Consider the following 13,435-nt stretch of genomic DNA (forward strand, 5'->3'; position numbering starts at 1 on the left):
AGGTCAACACGGGACGCCTGGGTGGCTCAGTAGGTTAAGCATCTGCCTTCAGCTCAGGTCATGATCTCTGAGTCCTTGCTCAGCAGGGAGCCTGCTTCTCCCTCTGTCTGCCACTCACCCTGCTTGTGCTCTCTCTCTCCCTGACAAATAAAAAAAATCTTTAAAAAAAAAAAAACACCCACAATAGGTCGACTTAATATATATTAGGTAATGGATAAAAAGCTAGATAACCAAGCAGTTGACAAGGAGCCATTCTTCTAATCAAACTGATGATGTCACTGGAGAAAAGGTCAGTTGGAACCTGATGCCCGGCAGTTACAGGGAGCTGTGGCTAGGCAAAGGGTACTCAGGAACCACGCTGGAGCCCTTAACCTCAAAGCAGCTAGCATCACATGTCCAGGCCTGGGTACCAGAGACACAGGACATCCTTGCAACTAACAGGGTGATCCAAAATGGAGAAAAACAGGCCCCCACAGTTGATGACCCCTGCATCGGTGAAAGCCATCCTTTCAAAGATTGACGCTGCCCAGTTAACACGGGCTCAGGAGGTAACACCTGAAATGAAGGAGTCACCCTTCTATTGGGATCTGATGTGGAGACTGGGATCTGATCCTAGATTGGGGCAAGTGTCCAGCTCTGGGCCTTCAGGGGTCATGGGATCCTCAGCAAGCTGGGTTTGCAGACAGATTAATCCAAAATATCCATCTTCTGGACTTGGCCTCTAAAGGGCGAGCTGGAATGAAACCACCCCCGCGAGACAGGGCACAGGAAGGGAACAGCCCATAAGGATGGCCCTGAGACACATAGTGATAGATCTTACCAGGGCAAGAAGAGGGGCCCAGAGTTCCTGATTCAGGTCTGTTCTTGGCCACCTGTCAGAATCCTTCACGCTAAGCCCTAGAAGCTTACAGGGAAATGGCCAAAGGCTGAAATCACCCTCACGCGAGCCTCTAGTGCGTATTTTTTATGGGAGCCTCTGATCCTAAGGGTTTCTTAGGGCCTCATTTTTTCAGTCTGTTGCTTCTGGATCCTATTGAGATGTCCAGAAGTCCCTAGAAAATTTTGAAATTCTGAAGGAATGTGTGCTCTGGATTTTTAGTATTCTCTCCCTTCCTGACCTGGTCTTAATCATCAAAGTGACATTAAGAAGAGCTAATACTTATTTTATGTGCCAGGCACTGTCCTAAGTACTTTACAAATATTAATTCATTTAATCTTTACAAAAACTCTGTGACGTTGGTACCATGACGATCCCCAGTTTACAAGTAAGAACACTAAGGCCCCAAGAGGTGAACTGACTTGTCTGAGATCACACTACCAGTACATGGTATCTGGCGCCAGAGATCACACCCCTAAACAGTACAATCTACTGCCTCCCATATAGGATATTTCTTCCCAGCTCTCAGACATCTTGGATAACGTCAACTGTGTCATCAACCGCTTCCAGGAAGAATTAGGATATGATTTAAAAGAAAAGGCAAAATCTGACCAGACAGAGCAAAAGGGCAAGAACAGATTCATCTTGCTGGAGAAAATTGCCTCCTTCTCCAAAGATGCTAAGGCCAAAGAGAAGCACTTGTACGAAATTCTCCACTGGCTGGGTGACTGGGGTGAGTTTGCAGCCTGGGTGCCCCAGGGCGGGCACTTCCCCGCTGGACACTGGTTCCACGCTCACTCCTGTCTCCTCCTTTCCCCACCCCAGGCCAGCTCTCACTGGGAGGGGAATGTGGGGCAGCAGGTGCAGTGCCTCCCCACTGAGACCTTCCCCTGCTCCTGTCACAGTGATCACATCCACTCCCCAGAGGGAAAAACATGTAATTGTCCAGAACATAGTAGATTGTGACATTAGCTGCATGTGTGATGAAGCTAAGTCACAGGTCCATTGCGACATCTCATTTTTTAGCAGGGCTGAAACTAAATTCAAGCCCATGCTGTTTTATTTTATTTTTAATTTTTCCAGATTTATTGAGATGTAATTGACAAATAACATTGTGTAATTTAGAGTGTACAGTGCGATGATTTGATAGACATATATGTTGTGCAAGGCTTGTCACAATCAGGGTAGTTAACACATCCATCATCTCACATCTTTTTTTTCTGGTGAGAACATTTAAGATCTACTCTCTTAGCAAATTACAAGCATACAGTATGGTATTGTTAGTATAGTGACCACACTGTATATTAGATCCCCAGAACTTTTTTATTTTTTTTTAAAGATTTTATTTATTTATTTGAGAGAGAGAGAATGAGAGACAGAGAGCATGAGAGGAGGGAGGGTCAGAGGGAGAAGCAGACTCCCTGCAGAGCAGGGAGCCCGATGTGGGACTCGATCCCGGGACTCCAGGATCATGACCTGAGCCGAAGGTAGTCGCTTAACCAACTGAGCCACCCAGGTGCCCCAAGAACTTTTTTATTTTATAACTGAAACTTTGTACCCTTTGGCCAACATTTCCCCATTTCCCCCACCCCCCGGTAACCACCATCTACTGTCTTTCTGTGAGTTCAGCACTTTAGATTCCACATGTAAGTGAGATCATATAGTGTTTGTCTTTCTTTGACTTATTTCACTTGGCATAATACCTTCAAGGTCCATCCATGTTGTGACAAATGGCAGGATTTCCTTTGTTATGACTGAATAATATTTCATCGTATAAAGGTACCTGGCTGGCTCAGTTGGAAGAGCATGTGACTCTTGACCTCAGGGTCATGAGTTCAAGCCCCACATTGGGGGTAGAGATTACTTAAATAAATAAACTAAAAAAATAAATATTTCATTGTATATACCACATTTTCTTTAACCACTCATAGATCAACTGACACTTAGCTTGGTTTTATATCTCAGCTCTTGTGAATAATGTTTCAGTGAACATGGGCATACAGATATCTCTTGGAGGTAGTGTTCCATTCCTTTTGGACATATATCCAGAAGTGGGTTTGTGGGATCATATGGTAATTGTATTTTTAATTTTTAGAAAAACCTCCATACTGTTTTCCAAAATGGTCGTACCAATTTATATTCCTACCAGCTGTGCACAAGGGTCCCCTTTTCTCCACATCCTCACCAACACTTGTTATCTCTTGTCTTTTTCATAATAGTCATCCTATCAGGTATGAGGTAATATCTCCTTGTGGTTTTAAATTGTGCTTCCCTGACGATGAGTGACATTGAGCACCTTTTCATGTACCTGTTGGTCATTTGTAGGTCATCTTTAGAAAATGTCTCTTCAGGTCCTTTGCCTTTTTTTTCATATACGTATTTAATCATAGGGTTGAAAGGAATCATAAATATAATCTGGCTCTTCATCCTTAATATTACAAATGAGAAAATTAAAAATAACAAAAGAAGTGTGTCCAAATTGGTGTCTTTTAAATGCGTCATCTCTAATGTTAGTGTGCCCTCGATATCTGTCAGGATATATATTTTAATATTTGTCTGGTGCTGTTGGCCCCTGCCTCCTGCTCTCCCTCCCTTCAGGGCCATTGACCCTTGTCACTTTCACTAATCCTCCTTTACCACTTCAGGAGACACCATACCCTTGTGGGTAAAATTACTTGCTGTGGAGGAGATGTGCGTCCATCTCCACCATTTAGTAGATGTGTGAACTTGGTCAAGCCATTTGATTTTTCTGCGCAGCTGTTTCCTCATCCTTGGAGTAGTTGGTCCCGCCCTGGCCAGGCCCACACTGACAGGTGTTTGGCATGGACACATTTATCAGCACAGCGGGGGACACACATTCACCTGCTTTCCTAAACTCCAGGACAACGCTGAGAGTTAGCACCGTACATAGTTTTCTCCCCAAGTCGATAGGCTGCCCGGTAACTGATTCTGTGCCGTGTACATTTAAACCAGTTCGGAATGTGTTGCAGCTAGTGCTGTAAATTTGATCAAAGGGATGTGGGTATGACTCTTGCACAGTCATGGAGTAGCTACGGTTGGACAGTTAAGTTGTCGTCACTTTTCAAGGGGCCACCTTCTGGAAGCTGTGTGCTTGCATCGTGAAGGGAAAGATCTCTGGGAACAGGCCATCCTCCTTTGGTCTTTATCATGGCTTCTGTGTGGCCTTTGCCCGGTTTTTAATCGGATTATTTGTTTTGTTCACTATTGAGTTGTATGAGCTTCTTTTGGATATTGACCCCGTATCAGATAAACAGTTTGCAAATATTTCCTCCCATTCTGTAGATTGCCTTTTTCATTTTGTTGATCCTTTCTTTTACTGTGCAGAAACTTTTTAGTTTGATGTAGTCCCGCTTGTTTATATTTGCTTCTGTTGCCTTTGCTTTTGGTGTTACATCCACAAAATAAGCCAGGACCAACTTCAAGAAGCTTTTTCAGGTCTTACATTTAAGTCTTTAATCCTTTTCAGGTTAATTTTTGTGAATGGTGTAAGACAGGGGTCCAATTTGCATATGAATATCCAGGTTTACCAACATCACTCATTGAAGAGCCATCCTTCACCCATTGTGTATTCTTGGCTTGCTTGTCAAATATTAGTTGCCCATTCTTCCTGCTCAGCAGGGAGTCTGCTTCTCCCCCTCCCTCTGCCTCTCCCTCCTGCTCAAGCTTTCTCTCTCCCTCTCAAATAAATAAATAAAATCTTAAAAAAAAAAATACTAGTTGCCCATTAATGCATGGGTTTATTTCTGGGTTCTTGATTCTATTCCATTTGTCTGTATATCTCTTTTTATGCCAATACCATATTGTCTTGATTACTATAGCTTTGTAACATAGTTTGAAATCAGATAATATGATGCCTCCAGCTTTGTTCTTTTTCTCCAGATTGCTCTGGCTATTTGGGGCCTTTTGTGGTTCTATATGAATTTTAGGATTGTTTTTTCTGTTTCTGTGAAAAATGCCATTGGGATTTTGATAGAGATTTCACTGAATCTATAGATAGCTCTAAGATGGTAATATGAACATTTTAAACAATATTGTCTTCTAATCCATGAATGTGGAGTATCTTTCCATTTCTATGTGTCTTCTTCAATTTCTTCTATCAACCTTTTACAGTTTCCAGTGTAGAGATCCTTCACCTCCCTGGTTAAATTTATTCCTAAGTATATTATTGTTTTTGATGCTGTTGTAAGTGGGATTATTGTCTTTCTTTTTCAGATAGTTTATTGTTAGCATACAGAATTGCAACTGATTTATTTATTTATTTATTTTAAAATTCTTATTTATTTGACACAGAGAGAGAGAGAGAGACAGCGAGAGAGGGAACACAAGCAGGGGGAGTGGGAGAGGGAGAGAAGCAGGCTTCCCGCGGAGCAGGGAGCCCGATGCGGGGCTCGATCCCAGGACCCTGGGATCATGACCTGAGCTGAAGGCAGACGCTTAACGACTGAGCCACCCAGGCGCCCCTGCAACTGATTTTTAAAGAGAACTTTATTTTTATTTATTTATTTGGGGAGAGTGTGTGCTTGTGTGGCTGCAGACGGGGGGAGGGGCAGAAGGAGAGGGAGAGAGAGAATCCCAGCAGGCTCCACGCCCAGTGTGGAGCCCGATGTGGGGCTCAATCCCACAGCCCTGAGATCGTGACCTGAGCCAAAATCAAGAGTTGGATGCTTAACTGACTGAGCCACTCAGGCGCCCCAAAATGCAACTGATTTTTTTTTTAAGATTTTTTTATTTATTCATTCCAGACACAGAAATACAGAGAGAGAGAGAGAACATGAGTAGGGGGAGAAGCAGAGGGAGGGGGAGAAGCAGGCCCCCTGCCGAGCAGGGAGCCCGATGCGGGGCTCAATCCCAGGACCCTGGGATCATGACCTGAGCCAAAGGCAGACGCTTAACCATCTGAGCCACCCAGGTGCCCCTGCAACTGATTTTTGTATGCTGATTTTGTATCCTGCAACTGTACTGCAACTGTACTGAATTTGTTAGTTTCTAATAGGTTTTTTTGGTGGAGCACACCAGGTAGTTTATAGAGGAGCCCACAGGTGATATTCAAAGTCCTTAATGACCCTGACTTCATGGGCACTGGGCCAAACAGCACTGATGCCAACTGTAAACAATTGGTATAACCACTTGAGTGTGGACCAACTATATGCAGCCCTAGAGCCAGGTGCTACCCCCATTAAGATCAGAGTTATGCCTTCACAAGACCTTACTCTGCTCTGAGGTTCGGCAGATGCAATGTTGGAGTAAGAGGGTATAGGGATGTGTCCCACCCCACTTCGCACTGCCCTGCCCCCAAGGAGCTCTCAGTTTTGTGGTCCTTCAGCTGCCCCCAAGAACTAAGCAGGGTTGTTCACTCCAGTTAATTCATTTAACTGTCCATATACCAGACTAGGCAATGGGGATAGAGCAATAACAAGGCAGACACATCTCTGGCCCTTATAGGTAAACAACAACACAGTGTAATGTCTCTTGCATATTTTCTACACAGCTGGCTTCATGTTAATCATTTCACATGTATTATCTCATTTAATCCCCACCCAACCCTTTTATAGGCACGTATGCTGAGGCTCAGAGAAATAAGTTACTTACCCAACATCACACAGCTAGTAAGAGGTGAATCCAATCCAACCTCAAAGCCTGCTGGTATAACCCCGTTGCTATGGGACTCCTTGGGGCTCCCTAGAGGACAGATTGCACTCAGCCTGTACCCCCCACTCCCTTTCCAGGTGACAATCTGACCTATGAGCTCAGGAACAGGAAGGGTAAGGAGGAAGAGAAAGCTCTGGATGAATGGATCGAGGTGATGGAGAAGGTGTTACCTCTCTCCCTCATTGCCACCAAAGGAGGCATCGAGTCTCTCATTTCCCTTTGCTCTACTCTCATTGAAAGACAAAAGAAAAGGACACAAAGTACGTTGCAGGAGCAGCCCAGGGCGGGGGGGGGGGGGGCGGGTAGATGCCACCTCAGGGGAAGAAGTCACATACTGGGGTCTATGGGGGTCTTTCTGACTCTCCTCCATAAGAAAAGCCTTATCTGAGATGGAGGGGCAGCAGTGAGGTGTTGGGGTGTTAAACCCAAGCTGAGCACTGAGCAGTTCTGAGCTGTGGTGGGAGGAGTAATGTGGAGACAGGTCCCTGTTGGTGCTTCCTGGGGCTGTAGCCTCATGCAGGTCCTGGGGATCAAGGCTAGAAAGCCAGAAAGGCTAAATGGAGTTTATAGCTAGAGCCCGAAAAACATCCCTTCCTTTCTCCAAATCCAGCTGCAGAGCCAAGAAGTCTAGCGAGACTCAGCCAGAGGCCCTTTCAGAACCTTCTCAATTGTGATAAATTCTCTACATAGTCTAGTGGTAACAGGAAAGGGAAACAAAGCTTCTGAGGTGATCTGGAATCTAAGTACCAGGTAGGCTTCCAGAGTTTGGGTAGTTGGCAGTAGGGAGCCAAACATGGATACTGAGGCTGAGAAGTAGCATGATTAGAAAAGTAACTTTACTCCAGGGAAATATGTAGGATCAGAAGTACATTGAACTGAGTTGAACTGAATTGAATAGTTTCAGGCCCCATGGGCCCTGTAGGTGTCATGGAGCTGGCAGACCCTGATGGGAAAGCTCTGGGCAAGCTCTGAGCCTGGCAGAGACCTCTCCTGACAACATCTCCCTGGCCTCACGTATTGCCTCAGCTCCTTATTCTTGCCAAAGGCCTAAGAGGGTTGGATGGGGAACTTGGCCAAGCAGGGTGTAGAGAATCAGTGTAATCTGTGGCACCCATGGGATGTTGCCTTTGTTCTCTCTACCTCTCCTAGTACCCAAACACACCTTCTGGCAGGGCTGGTGGGAACAAAGCCCCCCCAGATCTGCATCCTACCCTCAGCCACTGAGCCCAGAGCAGATGCTCCAGGACAAGCATACTACGTGCACAAAGGTCTCTGAGGTGACGTCCATGTTGCAGGAGCTCCTGGACTCCACCATGTTCAACCAGGGGGAGGTCAGAGCCATCAGGTACATGTCTACTGTGGTGGAGAACCTCAACAAGGCCTTGACCCTCCAGCATAAGGAGAACAGTAACCTGGAGACCAAATACAGGAACCTGGAAATAGAGATGACCAAAGAACTCAGCAGCCAGAGGCTCTACTTCCAGAATTCCCTCAAAGTTCTCCAGAACAAGAGGGATGCCCTACTAAAGCAGGTGGAAATTCTAGGGGGAAAATACCATGACCTTCTCCTGATAAAGCATGCCTTAGAGTTCCAGCTGAAGAAGGCTCAGTCTGCTAGAGATCAAGCAGAAGAACCGGCCAAGATCTTGGTCGACTCCCTGGGCCCCCCTGAGAAAGAGACCCTCCCAAAGAAAGAAACAGTCATGGAGGAAACCCAACAGGAAGCCAAGAAGGAGTGGTTGTTTTTGTCACTGCCCCCAGGTTCCATGGCCACAGCCTGGGACAGTGGTACTAGGCCTTCAACGTCCCAGCCACTTTCCACCATGACCACACATTCAAGGATTGCAGATGTGTACAGCAGCAAGGACACTGAACGTCTCCAGCCTGTGTTGCTGTCCCCGGTGGATCACAAGTTTCCTAAGAAATGGGAAGGACCTGTGGCAGAGAGCCCAGGCCACCAAGTCAAAGACCAGAAGGACTTCCAGAAAGCAGCCCAGGAGAAGGAAGAACTCCAAATTAAGTCCCATATTGGGATGCAGCTGTCCCCAGAGAGCTCCAAGAAGGTGGCCTTGGAGAGCAAGGTGGAGCACTGGGAAGAGGAACTCAGCTGGGAGAGGCAGAGGCAGCTGTGGCTGGAAGAGGAGGCCATGTGGCTGCAGCGGCAGAAGAAATGGGCCCTGCTAGAGCAGGAGCATCAGGAGAAGCTGCAGCAGTGGGAGATGGAGGAGGCGGCAAGGGAGCAGCAGCAGAGGTTGGGCCAGCAGGAGAAGGTGCAAGGGGGCCCACGGAGAGAGCCGGAGCAGTCGGGGGAGGACATGGACAGGATGATCTTCACAACCACTGGGCGGTGGAAGGACTTAGAGAAGGCATCACTGGTGCCTCCCCCAAGCCGGGCCCAGTCTGCTCACCAAGTCAGGAGGCCACACTGGCCCAGGTCCCCTAATACCCAGCAGCTTGCCCGCAGAAACCAGAGGAACCTGAGTTCCGCCAAGTCTACCCAGAAACCATGGGCCTCCCAGGTTCCCACAAAGCCCAAGAAATCGGCCTCCTTCCCCGTCACAGGGACATCCATCCAAAAGGTGTCCCGGCCTCCCTTGCAAATCTCCCCGGTAGCTCTTAAGGGGAAAGTATACCACATGGACGCGGAGGCCCTGAGGAAGAACCTGCAGCTCCTGAGTGAGGAGGCTGAGCTGGGGCTGCCCCACTCCCTGCGCAGCAAGGCGCTGGAGCTCACCACCACCACCATGGAGTTGAGCGTGCTCCGGCTGCACTGCCTGTGCCATAGGTACATGCTGTACAGGCGCTGCCAGAGCCTCCGGTAGGTACTCCCTGGCACCACGCCCACCGCCGTGTGTGGGCAGAGCCCACACCCAAACGGAGAGGAGGAGCGCAGGGCAAATGGGGATGGAGAGGTCAGCCCAGACAAGGCCCCCTGAGGGAGGGGACTGGCAAAGGGTGTCTGACCTTGGGGCCTTGGGGGGCCAGGCACTTGCATATACACTCTGCTCTTTCCATCGTGGGCTTTTCCTCTAAGCCTGCTTTTTTATTTCTTCCTCTCTTCCCTTCGCCCTGTCCATAATGTGCCCACTATGCTGCTTGCCTTACTCTCTCTTCCTGTTTCCAGCCAGGCCCCGAGGCTCCTCACCTGCCACCACCTCGCACTTCTCTCCCTCCTGTTTTCCTCGGCTCTCACCAATCTCTGTTGCTCTTAACACACTTGCGGGAGCAGGAGGCTCTTCTCGCCCACTAAGCCACTTCCCTTGTTTCCCAGACAGGAAGTGATCAACCACATACAAGTCATGCGAGAAACTGGGACTACCTACAAGGCCCAGAACCTCTACATCTTCCTGGAAAACATCGACCACCTGCAGAACCTCTGGCTGCAGACCTGGGCAGACAAGCAGAAGGACCTGGAGGAGAAGCACCGAGTGTGTCTGAGCAGCATGGCGACCATGTTCCCCAAGGTGGGCCTCCCCTGCCAGGGGTCAGTGCCACCAGGAGGGACAGGGCCAGGAAGTGAGCCAGTGGGGCTGTGGGGCGGGCCTGGGGGCAGGGCAGCAGAAGGGAACTAAGAGGGCAGGTGAAAGCCTCTGAGCCAGGAGGAGGGGAAGGCTGGAGGCGCCTGAGTGGGAGGAAGGGCAGCTTTCCAGTTTCCGTATATGGGGGAGGCTGGGAGAGAGAGAGAAGCCCTCAAAAAGAGCTGTAGAAGAAAGACTTTTCTGGAGAGGGGAGGCAGCTGGACCCTGCAGTCCCGGCTTCATGCTCAAGTTCTCCCTCCCTCATGGGTCCCTCTGCCCCTGCCCCTGTGGATTCTGGTTGCTCTCTCGGCTTGGTCACAGCTGTCTTTTGCACCCACATGCTCGGTTCTCACTACATTGGTTTTGAGGGTGAGAAGGAAAGGGACCGTATGACAGTTCTCTGGGTGGCTGGAAGGGTTCCCTCAGCTCCTCACGCAATGCCAGAAAAAGATACCCAGAGCATTCTAGGCACAACTTGGCCTCACGTCATGAACCCTGAGTGCTCTCTCGAGTTCCCGTTGCTCTGGTTTCCTTCAGTTTTTTTCCTCGCTGTTTCGCTCACTGTCCAGCTTCTCCACAACAAAAGAGGAAACAGGAACTAACCTAGCAAATAATAATTCAAGGAATTTTTAGGAAATTTGATACTTGGGGGTCCCAGGGGTCTCTGATTGGAGGGGTTCCCTGGGGCTTACCTTCTCTTCTCAGCCCTGAGTCAGGCTGTGCTCTAGAGAGGGGATACATGCCTGTCTCCCTGATGCCTCTCTGCTGGTTCCTCTAGCTCCAGCTGGAGTGGAACATTCATCTGCACACTCCCGTGATCACCAACCCAAAGTCGAGGAAAAACAAGCCACCCCCCTCCTTTCTCCGGCGCGTCCACTCCTGTGGTCCCTCCTGCAAGCAGTCCCCAGAGCACTTTACATCCAAGCACTGGGAATGTGTGCCCCTGCGCCTGGCCCGGTATGTGCAGGGAAGCTGACAGGCAGCCTGCAGGATGGGTGGGGAGACAGGGAGCAGACTGGGGGTGGCCAGACTGGGGAGACTGGCAGCTTGGTTAAGGCACAGACAGGCCAAGCTCACCTCATGAGTTGCAAGATGCCTGTCTCCTCAGCCGCCCTGCTCAGCTCTGGCCATTGGCCCAGATGGGTGTGTGTGTGTGTGTGTGTGTGTGTGTGTGTGTGTGTGTGTGTTATGAGATGATGTGGGCTTCAGAAGCCAGCCTGGCCAAGTAGGTTTCAAACTGCAACTGAAATATTCTGAGGACCCACAGCGGAGAGCTTAGAACCATTTCTGCCCTGAGCATTATTGGTCCAGCACCTGCTATTGATCTGCCCATATAAACAAGCCTGATACCTTCCCACCGTGTAACCTCCAGGCTCAGAAAGAGATACCATGAGCTTCTGGGTGGTCAAGAAGACCCACATCCTCCCCTAGTGTGGCCCTCTGCAGGGCAGCCCTGGGGCATGTGCCTGGAAGAACAGAGGCTATCCCAGCATTCTTCCAGCAGCTCCTCAGCCAGAGGAGCCCCAGGGAGGTGAGGCTTAGGGTTAAGGGGAAGAGAGGTGACAGGACGGTGGTGACAACTATTTGAGAGGGAACGAAAACAAGACCTGATGTTTTGGGCCTTACAGCTTTGGAGAGCTTGTTGCTTCTCCATCTCCCTCTGTGTATCTAACTCTTTGTCTCTTTCTACGCTTTCAACCTCCACACCCCAGCCAACAGGAGAACCAGATGGAGGCCATCTGGAGAACTGACGTGGCCTCCTCCAGTCACCCAATAGAAAAGAGAACTCCCCTCAGCCTGTCCTGGGACCAGCTAGGAGGGTGCCCAGACATTCCCCGGCTGTTGGCCTTGGATGTACATTCTTCCTACCGCAGAAGCTTAAGGTCCCTCAAGGCCTGGTAAGGTGCAAGCCTGGATGGTTAATCTGGATTCGGGGAGACCTTCCCACCAAGGGCAGGGGCCAGAGTGCATACTGTCTCTGTCCAACCGCCCAAGAGATCTCTTTCCAGACATTCATAACCACCTCATTTATTGTACCACATCAGACAGAGAGATGCTCACCGGCCTCATCAGCCATCAGCTTGGGTCCCCATGCCACCGTTCTAGTTCTCTCAGAGGACTTTACATAGTGTCTCAGAAGATCGCTACACAAGTCTTAACTTCCCACTTGTTGCCTGAGCTGTACATGAATTGGCTCAGGAGGTGAATTCTGCTCTAGGCCTGGGGGTGGTTCTCAAGGAGAACCAGGTGCAGGAATGGAGAGATGAGGGAGACCAAGAATCCCATGATGAACCTGAGACTCGGGCTTGGGCCTGTCTTTGGCATTCTCATTTCCTTACTGCCTTGTTTCTGGGAAGAGCAGCTGAGGGGAAGAGGTGGGACTCAGTGGGCCAACAAGAGGCTTTTCTAGTTAGGAAGGTTCAACTCTCCTTTGCCTCTCTGGGCTTGAAGATGTCACTTGTTGAAGACTCAGGCCTCTTTCAAGGAGCCTTTTAAGATTTTTAGAACCAATCCCAGCTGCCTCTTGTGGCCCTGGCCCTGCCCCAATTACAGATCTTTGACAGGGAGAGGGCACTGATGCCTGCCAGTCTAGCTCTAACCAGAACCAAGGCTGTAAGATGTTGCTGCTGTCCTGTCCTCCAGACGGGGACTTATAGAGAAGACAGGATGACATGTAACATCAAACGAGGCTGGTCCTTGGCTCTGCTTCTGCTCTGAAGTGGGCCCGAGGGTCCCAGCTAGTACATAGACACCTGGTTTCCAGTTCCTGGAGAATGGCTAAGAGGTATGTGTGTGTCTGTAAATGTGTATGTTGTCAGCTGAGTTGAAGAAAGCAAACAGAATTAATTGAGAGTAGCCAAACAACACTGTGGCAGAACTCAGGAACCCAGGGGTCAGCTGGGGCCCCGCCCCGCTAAGATTTGGCTAAACTCGCCCAAGGCAACCCCCATAGTAGAGTCTCTTCTCCCCGAGCTCCTCCTCTCTCTGCATCCCTGCCAGGGCCTGGGCTTTGCTTGGCATCTGTTTGAACCTAAGGCCCCAACCCCTTTGTTCTTCCTACACACATAAGTATGTGTACATAAATATCAAGAATACACACTCCACTTGACCCTTGAAAATTTAGGGGCGGTGGTGGTGATGGGGAAAAGGATTCACAGTGAACAGCACAAAACAACAGCCTCCTTTCTTCCCCCCTCTCTCTGGCATAACATGCAAAACTCAAAGACTCCTTCCTATCTCCTGCAGAGCTGTTCCACCCACACCCAGGCCTCCACTGGGATCTGAGCTTCAGGCTTACGCACTTATCAAAATATTGTTCCCGGCAAAGACAGCTTCCCCTTTCCAGGGGAATTTAGGTGAATACAATTTT

The 13,435-nt window shown here is 49.1% G+C and overlaps 1 protein-coding gene across 1 annotated transcript; it reads left to right on the forward strand.

The window, feature by feature from the left end:
- The first annotated feature begins 452 nt into the window (after window positions 1-452).
- Window positions 453-12,277, forward strand: FAM186B (family with sequence similarity 186 member B). Its single transcript, XM_035002036.1, has 7 exons — window positions 453-548; window positions 1,385-1,610; window positions 6,625-6,807; window positions 7,697-9,365; window positions 9,819-10,011; window positions 10,844-11,022; window positions 11,778-12,277. Exons 1-7 carry the CDS (start codon window positions 453-455, stop codon window positions 11,965-11,967), a joined length of 2,736 nt encoding a protein of 911 aa, XP_034857927.1. The 3' UTR covers window positions 11,968-12,277.
- Window positions 12,278-13,435: the final 1,158 nt, after the last annotated feature.

This window comes from Mirounga leonina, unplaced genomic scaffold (assembly GCF_011800145.1).
Source record: "Mirounga leonina isolate KUSES-001 unplaced genomic scaffold, KU_Mleo_1.0 Mir_126, whole genome shotgun sequence".
Taxonomy (NCBI): Eukaryota; Metazoa; Chordata; class Mammalia; order Carnivora; family Phocidae; genus Mirounga; species Mirounga leonina.

What these genes read in the sequence shown, in the direction of transcription:
- FAM186B (XM_035002036.1), top strand. Translation starts at nt 453, where the DNA reads ATGGAGAAAAACAGGCCCCCACAGTTGATGACCCCTGCATCGGTGAAA. An exon ending in AGTTAACACGGGCTCAGGAG is followed by an intron (nt 549 to 1,384) that starts GTAACACCTGAA and finishes CCTCCCATATAG; the next exon opens with GATATTTCTTCCCAGCTCTC. An exon ending in AGGCGCTGCCAGAGCCTCCG is followed by an intron (nt 9,366 to 9,818) that starts GTAGGTACTCCC and finishes CTTGTTTCCCAG; the next exon opens with ACAGGAAGTGATCAACCACA.